General features: G+C 50.3%; 2 protein-coding genes and 1 long non-coding RNA gene across 3 annotated transcripts; 2 read left to right on the top strand and 1 right to left on the bottom strand.

The window, feature by feature from the left end:
- Positions 1–2,748: 2,748 nt before the first annotated feature.
- LOC119261194 (uncharacterized) lies at positions 2,749–8,979 on the bottom strand. The gene is made up of 5 exons (XR_005128964.2): positions 8,889–8,979; positions 8,621–8,723; positions 8,100–8,170; positions 3,283–3,471; positions 2,749–3,029 (listed from the first exon to the last, which is right to left on the bottom strand). It is a non-coding gene; the product is annotated as an uncharacterized LOC119261194 (long non-coding RNA).
- A 4,055-nt stretch (positions 8,980–13,034) lies between these two features.
- On the top strand, positions 13,035–15,669 carry LOC119261010 (uncharacterized). Its single transcript, XM_037530203.2, has 4 exons — positions 13,035–13,340; positions 13,623–13,809; positions 14,063–14,257; positions 14,511–15,669. The coding sequence occupies exons 1-4, from the start codon at positions 13,215–13,217 to the stop codon at positions 15,044–15,046; spliced, it is 1,044 nt and encodes a 347-aa protein (XP_037386100.1). The 5' UTR covers positions 13,035–13,214; the 3' UTR covers positions 15,047–15,669.
- A 1,924-nt stretch (positions 15,670–17,593) lies between these two features.
- On the top strand, positions 17,594–20,230 carry LOC119261009 (uncharacterized). The gene is made up of 4 exons (XM_037530201.2): positions 17,594–17,900; positions 18,183–18,369; positions 18,623–18,817; positions 19,071–20,230. Exons 1-4 carry the CDS (start codon positions 17,775–17,777, stop codon positions 19,604–19,606), a joined length of 1,044 nt encoding a protein of 347 aa, XP_037386098.1. The 5' UTR covers positions 17,594–17,774; the 3' UTR covers positions 19,607–20,230.
- The last annotated feature ends 992 nt before the right edge of the window (positions 20,231–21,222 follow it).

Genomic DNA, 21,222 nt, shown 5'->3' with positions numbered 1-21,222 from the left:
TTCAGGAAACGCATGATGAAGAAAATAGTGTGGGGTAAAAGTAGTCTCGGAATAATCATAATGCTTCTCACATGAGTCAAAACCACAAAAATTAAATGCTTACGTAGAAAAAACATTGATCGTGATCACTGAAAGTAAAATATAACAGTAGTTAAATATTAATACTTTCTGAATATTAATATATTAATATCTAGTATTGGGAAAGAAAAAAGAAAAACTAACTTAAGAAATGCTGTTCTGTATAATCAAAAATAATTGTGTAGAAATAGATTCCTGTAATCAGAACCTTGCGATTGTTTACCGTTCCATGGCATGGAACATCGATCACATGTACCTGAATGATAAAGTAAATGTCTTTTGCATGACTAAACATCTCATGCTGAGAAAAAATTAACTTGTATGAAATCATCCATTGTTTAAAAAAGGTATAAAAGTGTATGATGATTTTGAGCACATTACATTCAGATCTTCACTCTTGAAGTGTGTCTGTCATTTCTGCGCCGAATCCTTGACCGCCTGGCTCAGACTCTCATGCCTGGGTCAGCCTTGCTAATCTGCCACTGCGCCGGTTGGTGGCACCGGCCAATTTCAAACCTTCCCTGTACTCAGTCCTCACCAACTTTGTCTTCCTTTTGCTGTCTAACTCTGATTGACTCTCTCCATTTCTTTCGGCCCCTGTCTCCCTCTGCCTCTCTGTATGTACCCCTCTTGCCCTGAGGTCTCCCCCTGTGTTCCTCTCTCTGATCCCTTGCAGGGCTAGCATGCTCAGCATCCCTCATCTGCTCACACAGGCCGTGGGACCTGCAGAGTCATGGTGAAAACAGGTCAGAGATGCCATCGATGCTTGGCTGGGTGGGTGGAGTGTGGGAGAGGAGCAGGCTGGGGGGAGAGTGTGGTTGAGTGGAAAGACATGTGCACTAGGTTACCCAGTAAGGGCAGAGAGAGTGATGCAGCAGATGAGTGGTGTTGGTTTTGAATCCTGAATTGGGGAGAGTAGTTCAGCCTGTCTCCAGGGTGGTGGAGGGCTCAGGGAAATGATCTGGAGGGCCAGAAAACATCAAGAGGGTGCACCGCCTGGGCACTGGGAGTAGCCCCCTGAATTGGGTCAGGAAGAGTCATCAAAGGTTGTATTCACGGATCCTCTGTCTCAACACATGGTGTCAGGATATGGTAAGGCCAGAAGCTGAACAGAATGCCTGATGGGAGCTCCAGGATTGCTGTGTGCTGTGGCTATGCATTCTGCAGCCCAGAGGCAGTCCTCCAGAGCTGCTGAACTAGATCAGTTCAGGAGGAGCCTCTGTGCGGTTGAGCCTCTGTGTGGTTGAAGATTTTAGACTCTGCACCAGATCTGCCCGTAATGCGCCATCGCTTTTGAGTATTAACCTAAGGAACTTGCCATTGTGCAGGCCCAGATTAGTTGATTATCTGCGGCAATCTACCATTTCCCAAGGTTTACCTCATGATATATAAGCTAAATCAAGCAATCTGTTCTTTGACAATGATCACACACGTTCTAATGATTTATAACTTCATGGACAATAATCTATTTGATGACATTGCAGAGCTTGACATCCTATCACATGTCTCTCTCCTTGGTAATCTAATCTTGCAAAATACACATTCTTGTATAGACATGAGTTCGTGAAATGGACCATTGTACATGCTGATATACTTTCTTGATTATATAGAGTGCAATGCTATAAAGTTGATGTGGCAGCTATTGCTCATCCAGTGTATTCCTAAAATTCACAGAGATCTCAAATTTACTTATCCAATGTGTACTAATTCTATTGTGTAGTTGGGGAGATCCTTAAGTTACCACTTGGTTCCATCCCAAAGTACTGCTCTGCAGAATTAGGAACACAGATGGCAGGCTGGTGAGGTGAACAGGGCCTGAGGAATGGGGCAGTGGGTGAATTATCTGGTGGATATCCACTAGGGAGTTGATCTTTTGTGCAAGTCAGTAGTGGGAAGGAGGCCAGTGCTGTGAAGAGACTGGACGCCAAAGGAGTGGACAACTTGAGTTAAGTCAACACAAAATTTATTAACATTCATATATACAATGAAAACAAGGAATCTGAAAGGAAGTGAAAAGAAACCTAAACTTAAATCAACTATAATCAAAGAATTTGAACAAGAGAAAAGTCCAGGGCTTGTGGTGGAGGAGAGGTCAACGTTCAAAGAAGGCATGTGGCTGGGAAAAGAGGTTTGGGAAAACTAGTGCTGAATTGCCAGCTGTCCCCAGAGGTGGACAGGCTAGGCAGGGGAAAGGGTCAGTGCCCTTGGAGGGGTGATATCAGGTGACCAGCCTATGGTCAGGGTGCAGTATCACACAGGGTCTTGCTGCCCGAGAGGGCATTTCTAGCTTACTACCTTCTGTTGAAGCTGCGAGTTGTTGCCCAGGGCTGAGTTCCTACTGCAGGGGTGAATGAACTCAGCACCCTCAGCCTAAGGTGCTGCATCCTGGCCAATAATAATACCCTCTGCAGCTGGCCTCACAGTTCAGAATCATCTGAGAATTCTGCTGGATCCTCCTCATGTATTTTCTCCTCCAGCTCGGATGCTGTGAACACCCAGCACTGGTGAACCCCAGGGACATCCCGGCCTTGGACCTCCTCCCAAAGGGGGGCTACTGTGAGCATCCCATCTCCGCCATCATCCCCTGCTGGGGTTCGGCTGGAGCTTGGCTCACCCTTCAGGTGTGGTCTAAGCTCAACACTATCAACTTGTCCTGGAAGATTTGGGACTGGGCCTGACACTTCCAGCAGTGGTGGTATAAGCTCAATGGCCAGAGGACATCTGGCAGGATGCGGGCTAGGCAATCTCACTGTGCAGGAAAACAGTGATCTCAGAGTCTCCTTGGCCACCTGCAAAATGCTGGGTATTTTGTGGATGATCATAGGAGAGAGATGATCCTGGTGTCTCGTCTAGGCATGTGAAGTCGGCTTGTGATGAATTGGATACTTGGCAGGACTCTTGTCCTGTCCAGTGAGATGCAGTGGTGCCCAGCTTTAGTGGTGGAGAAGGAGCTGGAGATCAATGGAGAGGCCATCAGCCACAAGCCATACTGTCCCATGCCTTTGCCAACAGACTACATGCCAGAGCCCTGAACAAAGACCAGTCCAGGATAGTAACCCTCAGGAATTTGCCCCCTAAGTCCAGGAGCTTGATGTCCTAGTTTAGACTGCTCCTAGACCAAACCCTTCCCGAGTGGGCACCTCCCAGGGGAGATATGGACCTCCACCTCCTAGAGGAGTCTCGGCTCGACCATGGGCCACTCACCCTCAGGAAATTCCTCCATTGGCTTCAGGTCTTTTGCCCTGCACTTGTGTACAATCTCTATACACTGAAACTTGCGCCTGGTGTTAGCGCAGGTTTTGGGCTGCAATGGATCGTGCTAGGTGGGGTGGGAGGCAAGTAGGGGAAATCCTCTTCTTTGGACTCTTCATCATCCAGGTTCCACGGTACCTCCTAGGAGAAAACAGAAACACCTGCAGGGTGGCATGTAAGTGGGACAAGAAGGGGCGATTGTGGCTTTTGTGTCCCATAGCACTGGGAGTTACCATGACCCACAACCTGGGAGGAACATACCCTTCTCAAGGAGCACATACATGATGTCACTCACATTGGAACCCAAGCACACACACTCACACACACTCGCACACTCACACAAGCACACACAGAGTCCTAGGGGGGGCCAGGGAGCATTAAAGTGGTGTCCTGGTATGTCCTCTCCCAGAGACCCCCTGCTTACCACTGGGGCAACGCTGGCTCCTGGCCTGTCAAGTCTGAACAGACTCCTGATGCCTTTCACCAGCGTCTGAAATAGGTTCCTGGGCCTTTTTCTGGGGTCTGTTGACCTCGGCATGCAGCAAAACATCTTTGCTGCACCTGTTTCTCCCTGAAAGTGAACTGGGTCGATTTGTGTTTGGAACCTGGCTACCGGGATTCCGTGTTCTGAGTTCCTTGCCATGTCATCTCAGGAAAGTGATGTCACATAAGCTAAATCAAGTAATCTTTATTTCCACAATGATCTCATACGTTCTCATAATGATACATAATGTCACAGACAATAATCCGCTCATTGAAATTGCAGAGGTTGACATCCTGTCCCATTACTCTCTTTTTAGTAGTATAATCCTGCAGAATACACAATCTTGTATAGACATGAGTTTGCGAAATGGACCATTGTGTACGCTGATATACTTTCTTGAGTCTACAGAGTGTAATGATACAAGCCTTATTTGACAGCTGTTGCTCTTTTACCACAATCCAGTGTACTCCTAAAATACAAATAGATCCTACATTTACTTATACAATGTGTACTATCTCTATTGTGTACTTGGGCAGATCCTAAAGTCACCACTTTCTTCGCTGCTTAACTAGGAAGCACCGGGCAGTATTAGGAACAGAGACAGCAGGTAGGTGCAGGGATCAGGGGCTCAGGCGCTGTGCAGTGAGTGAATTATTTGTTGGATTTTCATCAGGGAGGTGATCTTTTCTACAAGTGGATAGTACAAAGGAGGTCAGTGTTGTAAGGGCCTGGACACCAAAGGAGTGGACCACATGGGTGAGTCAAAGGAATTTTATTAACATTTATTTACACAATGAACAAAGATATCTGAGAGGAATTGAAACGAACACTAAACTTAAAATCACTCAATCACAGATTTTGAACTAGAAGAGTTGGACCCAATGCTTGGTGTGGAAGCAATGTTGAAGTTAATGAGCTCATGTCGCTGGGGAGGTAGGCGAAGAAAGGTTTTAGGCACTGGTATAGAGTCCTCAGCTGTCCCCAGTGGTGGAAAGAATGGACTGTGGCCAGGGTCTGTGTCCCTTGTGCAGTGGTGTTTGGTGAGCAACCTCTGGTTGTGCTGCAGGGTCCCCAGAGGGTCTGGTTGCCCAGGCAAGGCATTTCTTAGCTTAGTACTGTCAGTTTAACCTGTGGGTGTTGTCCAGGGCTGGGTTCTTTCTACAGAGGTGGTTTGATCTCAGTCCCCTCAGCACGGGGCATTGCATCCTGGTCAGTGTGTGGCTACCACTCTAGCAGCTGTATCAGCTCAGAATCCTCTAGGAATTCTACTGGATCCTGCTCTTCTACTGTCTTCCCTAGCTCGGGGGTGTGAACAACCAGCCCTGGGATCCCTTAGGGCATCTGGACCTAGAGAGCCTTCTCCCTGAAGGGTATTAGTATGAACACAGCACAGCCAGCATCCCCTTTGGGGGCCTTGTGGGGCCTGGCTCCTCCTGCAGGTGTGGACTTGGCTCAGCACCATCAGGTTGTCCTGGAAGATCGTGGTCTGGGCCAGACTCCTCTAGCAGGGAGGGTGTGAGCTCATCTCATCAGGTTGTACTGTAGGTTTCCTGTTTAGGCCTGACTCCCACAGAATGGGTGGTATTTGCTCAGTGCCTAAGGGACATCCTGTGGGATCCTGGTGAGTGGCAAGCTGACCCTGCAGGAGTACAGTGGGCTCAGAGTCCCCACGAGAACCTTCAGGATCCTGGGTATTATCTGACTGTTCCTCTGGAACAGCATAGATGGGAGATGATCCTTGAGTCCCTTCTGCACATGTGGAATCTGCTTGTGTAGGATCAGCTACTTGGATGCACTTCTGGCCTGCCTGAGGAGTTGCAAGGAAAGACAGCTGTACTCATTGAGAAGGAGCTAGAGATTCAACAGGAGAAGCCATCAGTCATACGCCAGACTGCCCCATGCCTTGGCCAACAGACCACATGACAGAGCCCCGAGCTAAGACCAGCCTGGGTTAGTGGTCATCAAGATATCCCCCCCTAAGTCCAGTCCAGCAGCATGAGGTGATAGTTCAGACTGCTCTTAGTCCAAACTCAGCCCGTTGGGTCTCCTCCCAGGTGGGATAGGTAAATCCACCTCCCAGTGGAGCCTTGGCATGCCATGGGCCACTTTCCATTGGAGGTTCCTTCATGGGGTCAGATAATTCACCTTGCACATACGCACAGGTGTCAGAAACTGAAACTTGTATGTATGTTGACACCCTGGCTGCCAGTTAACCAGGGATATGAGTTGTGTGCGGTGTCACCTTAGGGAAGTGATATCACCCCCAGTGGTCTCCATCCTTGGACTTCCTTCTCAGACAAGCCTCTTCCCCAGGCTTCTGCGCGATTCCTGTGCCCCTCGTGCCAGCACCAGTCCACACCACTGACACCAGCACGGCCTCCCAAAGCCTACATGCAGCCAGGGCCTCAGTTTCCTGGCTGCTGACCAGGCTGGTGGTTGTCCTGTCAGGGCAAGTCCCTGTAGCCTCCTTTGCCTCCAGGCTCCTGTCTCCCATGGGCCCAGTGGGGTCTTCTAGCACTTTTTCCTATGGAGGTCCATGGGGTTGGGCCCACTCTGGCTGCTGCCCTTGGAGGGGAGGCGGCCCTCACATGGGACTCAAATGAAAGCTGACATAGTGGAGACCACCCAAGTTAGGTCACCTGCAAATACCACACCCAGATTGACAGACTCTGCTTGAGCAAGTCATCTTCACCTGTGGGAATGTTCATTCACCCCTGCAGTAGGAACTCAGCCCTGGGCAACAACTCGCAGCTTCAACGGAAGGTAGTAAGCTAAGAAATGCCCTCTTGGGCAGCAAGACCCTGTGTGATCCTGCCGGCTGACCAGAACCTAGTCACCTGATATCAGCCCTCAAAGGGAACTGACCCTTTCCCCTGTCTAGCCTGTCCACCTCTGGGGACAGCTGACAATTCAAAACTAGTTTACCCAAACCTCTTTTCCCAGCCACACGCCCTCTTTGAACTTTGACCTGTCCTCCACAACAAGCCCTGGGCTGTTCTCTTGTTCAAATTCTTTGATTATAGTTGATTTAAGTTTAGGTTTCATTTCACTTCCTTTCAGATTCCTTGTTTTCATTGTATATATTAATGTTAATAAATTTTGTGTTGACTTAACTCAAGTTGTCCATTCCTTTGGCGTCCAGTCTCTTCACAGCAGTGGCCTCCTTCTCACTATTGACTTGCAGAAAAGATCACCTCCCTAGTGGATATCCACCAGATAATTCACCCACTGCCCAAGTCCTCAGGCCCTGTTCACCTCACCAGGCTGCCATCTGTGTTCCTAATTCTGCAGAGCAGTACTTAGGGATGGAACCAAGTGGTGACTTTAGGATCTGCCCAACAAAACAATAGAATTAGTACACATTGGATAAGTAAATTTGAGATCTCTGTGAATTTTAGGAATACACTGGATGAGCAATAGCTGCCACATCAACTTTATATCATGAAAGTATATCAGCATGTACAATGGTCCATTTCATGAACTCATGTCTATACAAGAATGTGTATTTTGCAAGATTAGATTACCAAGGAGAGAGACATGTGATAGGATGTCAAGCTCTGCAATTTCATCAAATAGATTATTGTCCATGAAGTTATAAATCATTAGAACGTGTGTGATCATTGTCAAAGAACAGATTGCTTGATTTAGCTTATATATCATGAGGTAAACCTTGGGAAATGGTAGATTGCCGCAGATAATCAACTAATTTGGGCCTGCACAATGGCAAGTTCCATAGGTTAATACTCAAAAGCGATGGCACATTATGGGCAGATCTGGTGCAGAGTCCAAAATCTTCAGGCCAACCATACAGAGGCTCCTACTGAACTGATCTAGTTCAGCAGCCCTCAGGACTGCCACTGGGCTGCAGAATGCATAGCCACAGCACACAGCAATCCTGGAGCTCCCATCAGGCATTCTGTTCAGCTTCTGGGCCTTACCATATCTTGACACCATGTGTTGAGACAGAGGATCCGTGAATACAACCTTTGATGACTCTTCCTGACCAAATTTAGGGGGCTACTCCCAGTGCCCAGGCGGTGCACCCTCTTGATGGTTTCTGGCACTCCAGATCATTTCCCTGAGCCCTCCACCACCTTGGAAACAAGCTGGGCTACTCTCCCCAAATTAGGATTCAATAAGAAACACCACCCATCTGCTGAATCACTCTCTCTGCCCTTACTGGGTAACCTAGTGCACATGTCTTTCCACTGAACCACACTCTCCCTCCAGCCTGCTCCTCAACCACACTCCACCCCACCAGCCAAGCATCGATTTCATCTCTGACCTGTTTTCACCATGACTCTGCAGGTCCCAGGGCCTATTTGAGCAGATGAGGGATGCTGAGCATGCGTAGCCCTGCAAGGGATCAGAGAGAGGAACACAGGGGGAGACCTCAGGGCAAAAGGGGTACATACAGAGAGGCAGAGGGAGACAGGGGCAGAAAGAGCAGGAGAGAGTGAATCAGAGTTAGACAAGAAAAGGAAGAGAAGGTTGGTGAGGACTGAGTACAGGGAAGGCTTGAAAATGGCCGACCTGATGTGATTTGCTCTGGAGTGGATGCCCAACTCTGGGGTCTAATCCTAATAAGAAACCAATCCCAGTTCCACAGAGTATGGTCAGCTGGTACTTGAGCAAGGAGGGAGCCTGGATACCTCATTGATCCAGCACATGTGCTCAGACTGTGGGCCTGGAACTTGATTCTGGCCCATTCGGTGTCAACAAAGTTGTAGCCTTAGCACAGTGGGGTGAATTGAGATATTTTCTAATCCCCCAGGAGGACAAGCACACAGAAGGAAGATGACTCACCCACAGCAGAGGCAGTAGATCTGAGTTGGTGTGTTGAGGTGACCTAAATGGAATGGGCCTATTCAGGCCAACGTTAGCCCGAGTCCAAGGACAACAGCCTCCCCTACAAGAAACACCAGAGAGGCATGGGCCCAGCCCTGTGCACCTCCTTAGGAGAGGCGCTACAGTGCCCTATTGTGCCAATGGGAAAAAGGGGCCTGGAGGCAAAGGAAACTCCAAGGTCTTGTCCTTGGCAGGAGAAGGGCTGTGGGAGGTCGTGCTGGTGTACCTGGTGTGGATGGACAGGCACAGGTAGTGACCCAAGCAGCCAAAAGGTGAGGGGCTTCTCTGAAGGAGTCACAGGTAAGAGAATCCCAGGGTGTGACATCACTTCCCTGAGATGACACAGCACAAAACTCAGATCAAGGTATCCCGGTAGCCAGGTTCTACAGACAAATCGTCCCAGTTCACTTTCAGGGAGAACCAGGAGCAGCAAAGATGTTTTGCTGCATGCCGAGGTCTCCAGACCCCAGGAAAAGGCACAGGAACCTCTTTCAGATGCTGCTGAAAGGCATCAGGAGTCTGTTCAGATTTGGCAGGCCAGGAGCCAGCATTGCCCCAGCGGTAAGCAGGGGGTCCCTGGGAGAGGACATACCAGGTCACAACTCTAATGCTCCCTGGCCCCCCTAGGACTCTGTGTGTGCTTGTGTGAGTGTGTGAGTGTGTGTGAGTGTGTGTGCACAGGTTCCTATGTGAGTGACATCATGTATGTGCTCCTGGGAAAGGGTATGTTCCTCCCAGGTTGTGCGTCATGGTAACTCCCAGTGCAATGGGACCCAAAAGCCAAAATAGCCCCCTCTTGTCCCAGTTACATGCCACCCTGCAGGTGTTTCTGTTTTCTCCTTAGAGGTACCCTGGAACCTGGAAGATGAAGAGTCCCAGGAAGAGGATTTCCCCTACTCGCCTCCCAAATCAGAGAGCACGATCGGTTGCAGGCCGAAAACCAGCGCTAACACCACGCTCAAGTTTCAGTGTATGGAGCTTGTACACAAGTGCAGGGCAAAAGACCTGAAGCCAATGGAGGAATTTCCTGAGGGTGAGTGGCCCATGGTCGTGCCGAGACTCCTCTAGGAGGTGGAGGTCCATATCTCCCCTGGGAGGTGGCCACGCGGGAAGGGTTTGGTCTAGGAGCAGTCTAAACTAAGACATCAAGCTGCTGGACTTAGGGGGCAAATTCCTGAGGGTTACTATCCCGGACTGGTCTTTGTTCAGGGCTCTGGCATGTAGTCTGTTGGCAAAGGCATGGGGCAGTATGGCTTGTGGCTGACGGCTTCTCCATTGATCTCCAGCTCCTTCTCCACCACTAAAGCTGGGCACCACTGCATCTCACTGGACAGGACAGGAGTCCTGCCAAGTATCCAATTCACCACAAGCCGACTTCACATGCATAGACGCGACACGAGGATCATCACTCGCCTATGATCATCCACAAAATACCCAGCATTTTGCAGGTGGCCAAGGAGACTGTGAGATCACTGTATCCCTGCACGGTGAGATTGCCACTAGCCAGCATCCTGCCAGATGTCCTCTGGCCATTGAGCTTATACCACCACTGCTGGGAGAGTCAGGCCCACTCCCAAATCTTCCAGGACAAGTGGATAGTGTTGAGCTTAGCCCACACATGAAGGGTGAGCCAAGCTCCAGCCCAACCCCAACAGGGGATGATGGCGGAGATTGGATGCTCACAGAAGCCCCCCGGTGGGAGAAGGTCCAAGGCTGGGTTGTCCCTAGGGTTCGCCAGTGCTGGGTGTTCACACCATCTGAGCTGGAGGAGGAAATACCTGAGGATCTAGCAGAATTCTCAGATGATTCTGAACTGTGAGGCCAGCAGCAGAGGGTATTATTCATTGGCCAGGATGCAGCACCTTAGGCTGAGGGTGCTGAGTTCATTCACTCCTGTAGTAGGAACTCAGCCCTGGGCAACAACTCGCAGCTTCAACAGAAGGTAGTAAGCTAAGAAATGCCCCCTTGGGCAGCAAGACACTGTGTGATCCTGCCGGCTGACCAGAACCTAGTCACCTGATATCAGCCCTCAAAGGGAACTGACACTTTTCCCTGCCTAGCCTGTCCACATCTGGAGGTAGCGCAAAATTCAGCCCTAGTTTTCCCAAACCTCTTTTCCCAGCCACATGCCCTCTTTGAACTTTGACCTCTCCTCCACCACAAGCCCTGTACTTTTCTCTTGTTCAAAATCATTGTTTATCTTAGATTTAAGTATAGGTTTCATTTCACTTCCTTTCAGATTCCTTGTTTTCATTGTATATATTAATATTAATAAATTTTGTGTAGGCTTAAATCAAGTTGTCCACTCCTTTGGCATCCAATCTCTTCACAGCACTGGCCTCCTTCTCACTATTGACTTGCACAAAAGATCACCTCCCCAGTGGATTTCAACCAGATAATTCACCCACTGCCCAGGTCCTCAGGCCCTGTTCACCTCACCAGCCTGCCATCTATGTTCCTAACTGCAGAGCAGTTCTTATGGATGGAACCAAGTGGTGACTTTAGGATCTGCCCAACTACGCAATACAATTAGTACACATTGGATAAGTAAATTTGAGATCTCTGTGAATTTTAGGAATACACTGGATGACCGATAGCTGCCACATCATATTTATATCATTGCACTCTATATAATCAAGAAAGTATATCAGCATGTACAATGGTCCATTTCACGAACTCATGTCTATACAAGAATGTGTATTTTGCAAGATTATATTACAAAGGAGAGAGAGATGTGATAGGATGTTAAGCTCTGCAATGTCATCAATTATTTATTGTCTGTGAGGTTATATATCATTAGAACATGTGTGATTATTGTCAAAGAAGAGATTGCTTGATTTAGCTTATGAATCATGAGGTAAACCTTGGGAAATGGTAGATTGCAGCAGATAGTTAAGTAATTATGGACTGCACAATGGCAAGTTTCTTAGGTTAATACTCAAAAGCCATGGCACATCTGCATCACAGATCTGGTGCAGAGGGCAAAATCTTCAGGCCCAACCTCACAGAGGCTCCTCCAGAGGTGATCTAGTTCAGCAGCCCTCAGGACTGCCTCTGGGCTGCAGAATGCATAGCCACAGCACACAGCAATCCTGGAGCTCCCATCAGGCATTCTGTTCAGCTTCTGGCCTTACCATATCTGGACACCATGTGTTGAGACAGAGGATCCGTGAATACAACCTTTGATGACTCTTCCTGACCCAATTCAGGGGGCTACTCCCAGTGCCCAGGCGGTGCACCCTCTTGATGTTTTCTGGCCCTCCAGATCATTTCCCTGAGCCCTCCACCACCCTGGAGACAGGCTGAACTACTCTCCCCAATTCAGGATTCAAAACCAACACCACTCATCTGCTGCATCACTCTCTCTGCCCTTACTGGGTAACCTAGTGCACATGTCTTTCCACTCAACCACACTCTCCCCCCAGCCTGCTCCTCTCCCACACTCCACCCACCCAGCCAAGCATCGATGGCATCTCTGACCTGTTTTCACCATGACTCTGCAGGTCCCACGGCCTGTGTGAGCAGATGAGGGATGCTGAGCATGCCTAGACCTCCAAGGGATCAGAGAGAGAGGAACACAGGGGGAGACCTCAGGGCAAGAGGGGTACATACAGAGAGGGAGAGGGAAACAGGGGCAGAAAGAGAGGGAGAGAGTGAATCAGAGTTAGACAGCAAAAGGAAGAGAAGGTTGGTGAGGACTGAGTACAGGGAAGGTTGAAAATGGCCGATGTGATGTGATTTGCTCTGGAGTGGATGCCCTACTCTGGGGTCTAATCCCAATAAGAAACCAATCCCCGTTGCACAGAATTATGGTCAGCAGGTACTTGAGCAAGGAGGGAGCCTGGACACATCAGTGATCCAGCACAAGTGCCCTGTCTGTCGGCCTGGAACTTGATTCTGGCCCATACGGGATCATGAAGGTTGTGGCCTTAGCACAGTGGGGTGAATTGTGATATTTTCTACTCCCCCAGGAGGACAAGCACACAGAAGGAAGATGACTTGCCCACAGCAGAGGCAGTAGCTCTGGGTTGGTGTGTTGTGGTGACCCCCTCTGGAATGGGCCTATCCAGGCCAACATTAGCCGGAGTCCCAAAGGACAACAGCCTCCCCTACAAGAAACAGCAGGGAGGCTTGGGCCACGCCCTGTGCACCTCCTTAGGAGAGGTGCTACATTGCCCTACTGGGCCAATGGGAAAAAGGGACCTGGAGGCAAAGGAAGCTCCAAGGTCTTGTCCTAGGCAGGAGAACAACCAGCCGGTTCATCAGCCAGAAACCTGCATCCCCTCCTGAGGCCCTGGCTACATGGAGCCATCCAAGGGCTTTGGGAGGTCGTGCTGGTGTCTGTGGTGTGGATGGACAGGCACAGGAAGGGACCCAAGCAGCCAAAGGGGGGAGGGGCTTCTCTGAAGGAGTCCCAGGTAAGGGAGTCTCAGGGTGTGACATCACTTTCCTGATTGACACAGCACAATACTCAGAACCCAGTATCCCGGTAGCCAGGTTCTAAACAAAAATCGACCCAGTTCACTTTCAGGGAGAACCAGGAGCGGCAAAGATGTTTTCTTGCATGCCGAGGTCTCCCGACAAAAGTAAAAGGCGCAGGAACCTCTTTCAGACGCTGGTGCAAGGCATCAGGAGACTACTCAGATTTGGCAGGCCAGGAGCCAGCGTTGCCCCAGCGGTAAGCAGGGGTTCACTGGGAGAGGACATACCAGGTCACCACTCTAATGCTCCCTGGCCCCCCTAGGACTCTGTGTGTGCTTGAGTGAGTGTGAGAGTGTGTGAGTGTGTGTGCACGGGTTCCTATGTGAGTGACATCATGTATGTGCTCCTGGAGAAGGGTACGTTCCTCCCAGGTGGTGCGTCATGGTAACTCCCAGTGCTATGGGACCCAAAAGCCACAATCACCCCCTGTTGTCCCAGTACATGCCGCCATGCAGGTGTTTCTGTTTTCTCCTTGGAGGTACCCTCCAACCTGGAAGATGAAGAGTCCGAGGAAGAGGATTTCCCCTACTCGCCTCCCAGCCCACTGAGCACAATCCGTTGCAGGCCCAAAACCTGCGCTAACACCAGGCGCAAGTTTCAGTTTATGGAGCTTGTACACAAGTGCAGGGCAAAAGACCTGAAGCCAATGGAGGAATTTCCTGAGGGTGAGTGGCCCATGGTCGTGCCGAGACTCCTCTAGGAGGTGGAGGTCCATATCTCCCCTGGCAGGTGCCCACGCGGGAAGGGTTTGGTCTAGGAGCACTCTGAACTAGGACATCGAGCTGACGGACTTAGGGGGCAAATGCCTGAGGGTTACTATCCCGGACTGGTCTTTGTTCAGGGCTCTGGCAAGTAGTCTGTTGGCAAAGGCACGGGGCAGTATGGCTTGTGGCTGATGGCCTCTCCATTGATCTCCAGCTCCTTCTCCACCACTAAACCTGGAAGATGAGGAATCCGAAGAAGAGGATTTCCCCTACTCGCCTCCCAGCCCATTGAGCGCGATCCGTTGCAGGCCTAAAACCTGCGCTAACACCAGGCGCAAGTTTCAATGTATGGAGCTTGTACACAAGTGCAGGGCAAAAGACCTGAAGCCAATGGCGGAATTTCCTGAGGGTGAGTGGCCCATGGTCGTGCCGAGACTCCTCTAGGAGGTGGAGGTCCATATCTCCCCTGGCAGGTGCCCACGCGGGAAGGGTTTGGTCTAGGAGCACTCTGAACTAGGACATCGAGCTGATGGACTTAGGGGGCAAATTCCTGAGGGTTACTATCCCGGACTGGTCTTTGTTCAGGGCTCCGGCATGTAGTCTGTTGGCAAAGGCATGGGGCAGTGTGGCTTGTGGCTGATGGCCTCTCCATTGATCTCCAGCTCCTTCTCCACCACTAAAGCTGGGCACCACTGCATCTCACTGGACAGGACCAGAGTCCTGCCATGTATCCAAATCATCACAAGCGGACTTCACATGCCGAGAGGAGACACCAGGATCATCTCTCTCCTATGATCATCCACAAAATACCCAGCATTCTGCAGGTGGCCAAGGAGACTCTGAGATCTCTGTATCCCTGCACGGTGAGATTGCCACTAGCCAGCATCCTGCCAGATGTCCTCTGGCCATTGCGCTTCTACCACCACTGCTGGGAGAGTCAGGCCCACTCCCAAATCTTCCAGGACAAGTTGATAGTGTTGAGCTTAGCCCACACCTGAAGGGTGAGCCAAGCTCCAGCCCAACCCCAACAGGGGATGATGGCGGAGATGGGATGCTCACAGTAGCCCCCCTGTGGGAGAAGGTCCAAGGCCGGGATGTCCCTAGGGTTCGCCAGTGCTGGGTGGACACAGCATCTGAACTGGAGGAGGAAATACCTGAGGAGGATCTAGCAGAATTCTCAGATGATTCTGACCTGTGAGGCCAGCAGCAGAGGGTATTATTCATTGGCGAGGATGCAGCACCTTAGGCCTAGGATGCGGAGTTCATTCACCCCTGTAGTAGGAACTCAGCCTGGGCAACAAGTCACAGCTTCAACAGAAGGTAGTAAGCTCAGAAATGCCCTCTTGGGCAGCAAGACCCTGTGTGATCCTGCCGGCTGACCAGAACCTAGTCAGCTGATATCAGCCCTCAATGGGAACTGACCCTTTCCCCTGCCTAGCCTGTCCACCTCTGGGGGCAGCTGACAATTCAGCCCTAGTTTTCCCAAACCTCTTTTCCCAGCCACATGCCTTCTTTGAACTTTGACCTCTCCTCCACCACAAGCCCTGGACTTTTCTCTTATTCACATTCTTTGGTTATAGTTGATTTAAGGTTTGGTTTCATTTCACTTCCTTTCAGATTCCTTTTTTCATTGTATACATTTATGGTAATAAACTTTGTGTTGACTTAACTCAAGTTGTCCGCTCTTTGGTGTCCAGTCTCTTCACAGCACTGGCCTCCTTCTCACTATTGACTTGCACAAAAGATCACCTCCCTAGTGGATAGCCACCAGATAATTCACCCGCTGCCCAATCCTCTAGCCCTGTTCACCTCACCAGCCTGCCATCTGTGTTCCTAATTCTGCAGAGCAGTACTTAGGGATGGAACCAAGTGGTGACTTTAGGATCTCCCCAACTACACAATAGAATTAGTACACATCGTAAGTAAATTCGAGATCTATGTGAATTTTAGGAATACACTGGATGAGCAATAGCTGTCACATCAACTTTATATCATTGCACTCTATATAATCAAGAAAGTATATCAGCATGTACAATGGTCCATTTCACGAACTCATGTCTATACAAGAATGTGTATTTTGCAAGATTAGATTACCAAGGAGAGAGACATGTGATAGGATGTCAAGCTCTGCAACGTCATCAAATAGATTATTGTCTGTGAGGTTATATGTCATTAGAACATGTGTGATCATTGTCAAAGAACTGATTGCTTGGTTTATCTTATGAATCATGAGGTAAACCGTGGGAAATGGTAGATTGCAGCAGATTGTTAACTAATCTGGGCCTGCACAATGGCAACTTCCTTAGGTTAATACTCAACAGCGATGGCACATTATGGGCAGATCTGGTGCAGAGTGCAAAATCTTCAGGCCCAACCTCACAGAGGCTCCTCCAGAGGTGATCTAGTTCAGCAGCCCTCAGGACTGCCTCTGGGCTGCAGAATGCATAGCCACAGCACACAGCAATCCTGGAGCTCCCATCAGGCATTCTGTTCAGCTTCTGGCCTTACCATATCTGGACACCATGTGTTGAGACAGAGGATCCGTGAATACAACCTTTGATGACTCTTCCTGACCCAATTCAGGGGGCTACTCCCAGTGCCCAGGCGGTGCACCCTCTTGATGTTTTCTGGCCCTCCAGATCATTTCCCTGAGCCCTCCACCACCCTGGAGACAGGCTGAACTACTCTCCCCAATTCAGGATTCAAAACCAACACCACTCATCTGCTGCATCACTCTCTCTGCCCTTACTGGGTAACCTAGTGCACATGTCTTTCCACTCAACCACACTCTCCCCCCAGCCTGCTCCTCTCCCACACTCCACCCACCCAGCCAAGCATCGATGGCATCTCTGACCTGTTTTCACCATGACTCTGCAGGTCCCACGGCCTGTGTGAGCAGATGAGGGATGCTGAGCATGCCTAGACCTCCAAGGGATCAGAGAGAGAGGAACACAGGGGGAGACCTCAGGGCAAGAGGGGTACATACAGAGAGGGAGAGGGAAACAGGGGCAGAAAGAGAGGGAGAGAGTGAATCAGAGTTAGACAGCAAAAGGAAGAGAAGGTTGGTGAGGACTGAGTACAGGGAAGGTTGAAAATGGCCGATGTGATGTGATTTGCTCTGGAGTGGATGCCCTACTCTGGGGTCTAATCCCAATAAGAAACCAATCCCCGTTGCACAGAATTATGGTCAGCAGGTACTTGAGCAAGGAGGGAGCCTGGACACATCAGTGATCCAGCACAAGTGCCCTGTCTGTCGGCCTGGAACTTGATTCTGGCCCATACGGGATCATGAAGGTTGTGGCCTTAGCACAGTGGGGTGAATTGTGATATTTTCTACTCCCCCAGGAGGACAAGCACACAGAAGGAAGATGACTTGCCCACAGCAGAGGCAGTAGCTCTGGGTTGGTGTGTTGTGGTGACCCCCTCTGGAATGGGCCTATCCAGGCCAACATTAGCCGGAGTCCCAAAGGACAACAGCCTCCCCTACAAGAAACAGCAGGGAGGCTTGGGCCACGCCCTGTGCACCTCCTTAGGAGAGGTGCTACATTGCCCTACTGGGCCAATGGGAAAAAGGGACCTGGAGGCAAAGGAAGCTCCAAGGTCTTGTCCTAGGCAGGAGAACAACCAGCCGGTTCATCAGCCAGAAACCTGCATCCCCTCCTGAGGCCCTGGCTACATGGAGCCATCCAAGGGCTTTGGGAGGTCGTGCTGGTGTCTGTGGTGTGGATGGACAGGCACAGGAAGGGACCCAAGCAGCCAAAGGGGGGAGGGGCTTCTCTGAAGGAGTCCCAGGTAAGGGAGTCTCAGGGTGTGACATCACTTTCCTGATTGACACAGCACAATACTCAGAACCCAGTATCCCGGTAGCCAGGTTCTAAACAAAAATCGACCCAGTTCACTTTCAGGGAGAACCAGGAGCGGCAAAGATGTTTTCTTGCATGCCGAGGTCTCCCGACAAAAGTAAAAGGCGCAGGAACCTCTTTCAGACGCTGGTGCAAGGCATCAGGAGACTACTCAGATTTGGCAGGCCAGGAGCCAGCGTTGCCCCAGCGGTAAGCAGGGGTTCACTGGGAGAGGACATACCAGGTCACCACTCTAATGCTCCCTGGCCCCCCTAGGACTCTGTGTGTGCTTGAGTGAGTGTGAGAGTGTGTGAGTGTGTGTGCACGGGTTCCTATGTGAGTGACATCATGTATGTGCTCCTGGAGAAGGGTACGTTCCTCCCAGGTGGTGCGTCATGGTAACTCCCAGTGCTATGGGACCCAAAAGCCACAATCACCCCCTGTTGTCCCAGTACATGCCGCCATGCAGGTGTTTCTGTTTTCTCCTTGGAGGTACCCTCCAACCTGGAAGATGAAGAGTCCGAGGAAGAGGATTTCCCCTACTCGCCTCCCAGCCCACTGAGCACAATCCGTTGCAGGCCCAAAACCTGCGCTAACACCAGGCGCAAGTTTCAGTTTATGGAGCTTGTACACAAGTGCAGGGCAAAAGACCTGAAGCCAATGGAGGAATTTCCTGAGGGTGAGTGGCCCATGGTCGTGCCGAGACTCCTCTAGGAGGTGGAGGTCCATATCTCCCCTGGCAGGTGCCCACGCGGGAAGGGTTTGGTCTAGGAGCACTCTGAACTAGGACATCGAGCTGACGGACTTAGGGGGCAAATGCCTGAGGGTTACTATCCCGGACTGGTCTTTGTTCAGGGCTCTGGCAAGTAGTCTGTTGGCAAAGGCACGGGGCAGTATGGCTTGTGGCTGATGGCCTCTCCATTGATCTCCAGCTCCTTCTCCACCACTAAACCTGGAAGATGAGGAATCCGAAGAAGAGGATTTCCCCTACTCGCCTCCCAGCCCATTGAGCGCGATCCGTTGCAGGCCTAAAACCTGCGCTAACACCAGGCGCAAGTTTCAATGTATGGAGCTTGTACACAAGTGCAGGGCAAAAGACCTGAAGCCAATGGCGGAATTTCCTGAGGGTGAGTGGCCCATGGTCGTGCCGAGACTCCTCTAGGAGGTGGAGGTCCATATCTCCCCTGGCAGGTGCCCACGCGGGAAGGGTTTGGTCTAGGAGCACTCTGAACTAGGACATCGAGCTGATGGACTCAGGGGGCAAATTCCTGAGGGTTACTATCCCGGACTGGTCTTTGTTCAGGGCTCCGGCATGTAGTCTGTTGGCAAAGGCATGGGGCAGTGTGGCTTGTGGCTGATGGCCTCTCCATTGATCTCCAGCTCCTTCTCCACCACTAAAGCTGGGCACCACTGCATCTCACTGGACAGGACCAGAGTCCTGCCATGTATGCAAATCATCACAAGCGGACTTCACATGCCGAGAGGAGACACCTGGATCATCTCTCTCCTATGATCATCCACAAAATACCCAGCATTCTGCAGGTGGCCAAGGAGACTCTGAGATCTCTGTATCCCTGCACGGTGAGATTGCCACTAGCCAGCATCCTGCCAGATGTCCTCTGGCCATTGCGCTTCTACCACCACTGCTGGGAGAGTCAGGCCCACTCCCAAATCTTCCAGGACAAGTTGATAGTGTTGAGCTTAGCCCACACCTGAAGGGTGAGCCAAGCTCCAGCCCAACCCCAACAGGGGATGATGGCGGAGATGGGATGCTCACAGTAGCCCCCCTGTGGGAGAAGGTCCAAGGCCGGGATGTCCCTAGGGTTCGCCAGTGCTGGGTGGACACAGCATCTGAACTGGAGGAGGAAATACCTGAGGAGGATCTAGCAGAATTCTCAGATGATTCTGACCTGTGAGGCCAGCAGCAGAGGGTATTATTCATTGGCGAGGATGCAGCACCTTAGGCCTAGGATGCGGAGTTCATTCACCCCTGTAGTAGGAACTCAGCCTGGGCAACAAGTCACAGCTTCAACAGAAGGTAGTAAGCTCAGAAATGCCCTCTTGGGCAGCAAGACCCTGTGTGATCCTGCCGGCTGACCAGAACCTAGTCAGCTGATATCAGCCCTCAATGGGAACTGACCCTTTCCCCTGCCTAGCCTGTCCACCTCTGGGGGCAGCTGACAATTCAGCCCTAGTTTTCCCAAACCTCTTTTCCCAGCCACATGCCTTCTTTGAACTTTGACCTCTCCTCCACCACAAGCCCTGGACTTTTCTCTTATTCACATTCTTTGGTTATAGTTGATTTAAGGTTTGGTTTCATTTCACTTCCTTTCAGATTCCTTTTTTCATTGTATACATTTATGGTAATAAACTTTGTGTTGACTTAACTCAAGTTGTCCGCTCTTTGGTGTCCAGTCTCTTCACAGCACTGGCCTCCTTCTCACTATTGACTTGCACAAAAGATCACCTCCCTAGTGGATAGCCACCAGATAATTCACCCGCTGCCCAATCCTCTAGCCCTGTTCACCTCACCAGCCTGCCATCTGTGTTCCTAATTCTGCAGAGCAGTACTTAGGGATGGAACCAAGTGGTGACTTTAGGATCTCCCCAACTACACAATAGAATTAGTACACATCGTAAGTAAATTCGAGATCTATGTGAATTTTAGGAATACACTGGATGAGCAATAGCTGTCACATCAACTTTATATCATTGCACTCTATATAATCAAGAAAGTATATCAGCATGTACAATGGTCCATTTCACGAACTCATGTCTATACAAGAATGTGTATTTTGCAAGATTAGATTACCAAGGAGAGAGACATGTGATAGGATGTCAAGCTCTGCAACGTCATCAAATAGATTATTGTCTGTGAGGTTATATGTCATTAGAACAAGTGTGATCATTGTCAAAGAACTGATTGCTTGGTTTATCTTGTGAATCATGAGGTAAACCGTGGGAAATGGTAGATTGCAGCAGATTGTTAACTAATCTGGGCCTGCACAATGGCAACTTCCTTAGGTTAATACTCAACAGCGATGGCACATTATGGGCAGATCTGGTGCAGAGTGCAAAATCTTCAGGCCCAACCACACAGAGGCTCCTCCTGAGCTGATCTAGTTCCGCTGCCCTCAAACAGCTTCTGGGCTGCAAAATGCATAGCCACAGCACACAGCAATCCTGGAGCTCCCATCAGGCATTCTTTCAGCTTCTGGCCTTAACATATCTTGACACCATATGTTGAGACAGAGGATCCATGAATACAACCTTTGATGACTCTTCCTGACCCAATTCAGGGGGCTACTCCCAGTGCCCAGGCGGTGCACCCTCTTGATGTTTTCTGGCCCTCCAGATCATTTCCCTGAGCCCTCCACCACCCTGGAGACGGCTGAACTACTCTCCCCAATTCAGGATTCAAAACAAACACCACCCATCTGCTGCATCACTCTCTCTGCCCTTACTGGGTAACCTAGTGCACATGTCTTTCCACTCAACCACACTCTCCCCCCAGCCTGCTCCTCTCCCACAC

The sequence above is a fragment of the Talpa occidentalis genome, unplaced genomic scaffold, assembly GCF_014898055.3.
Source record: "Talpa occidentalis isolate TD23 unplaced genomic scaffold, MPIMG_talOcc4v2.1 talOcc4.6, whole genome shotgun sequence".
Lineage (NCBI taxonomy): Eukaryota > Metazoa > Chordata > Mammalia > Eulipotyphla > Talpidae > Talpa > Talpa occidentalis.
This window is presented reverse-complemented; position numbering and strand designations above follow the sequence as displayed.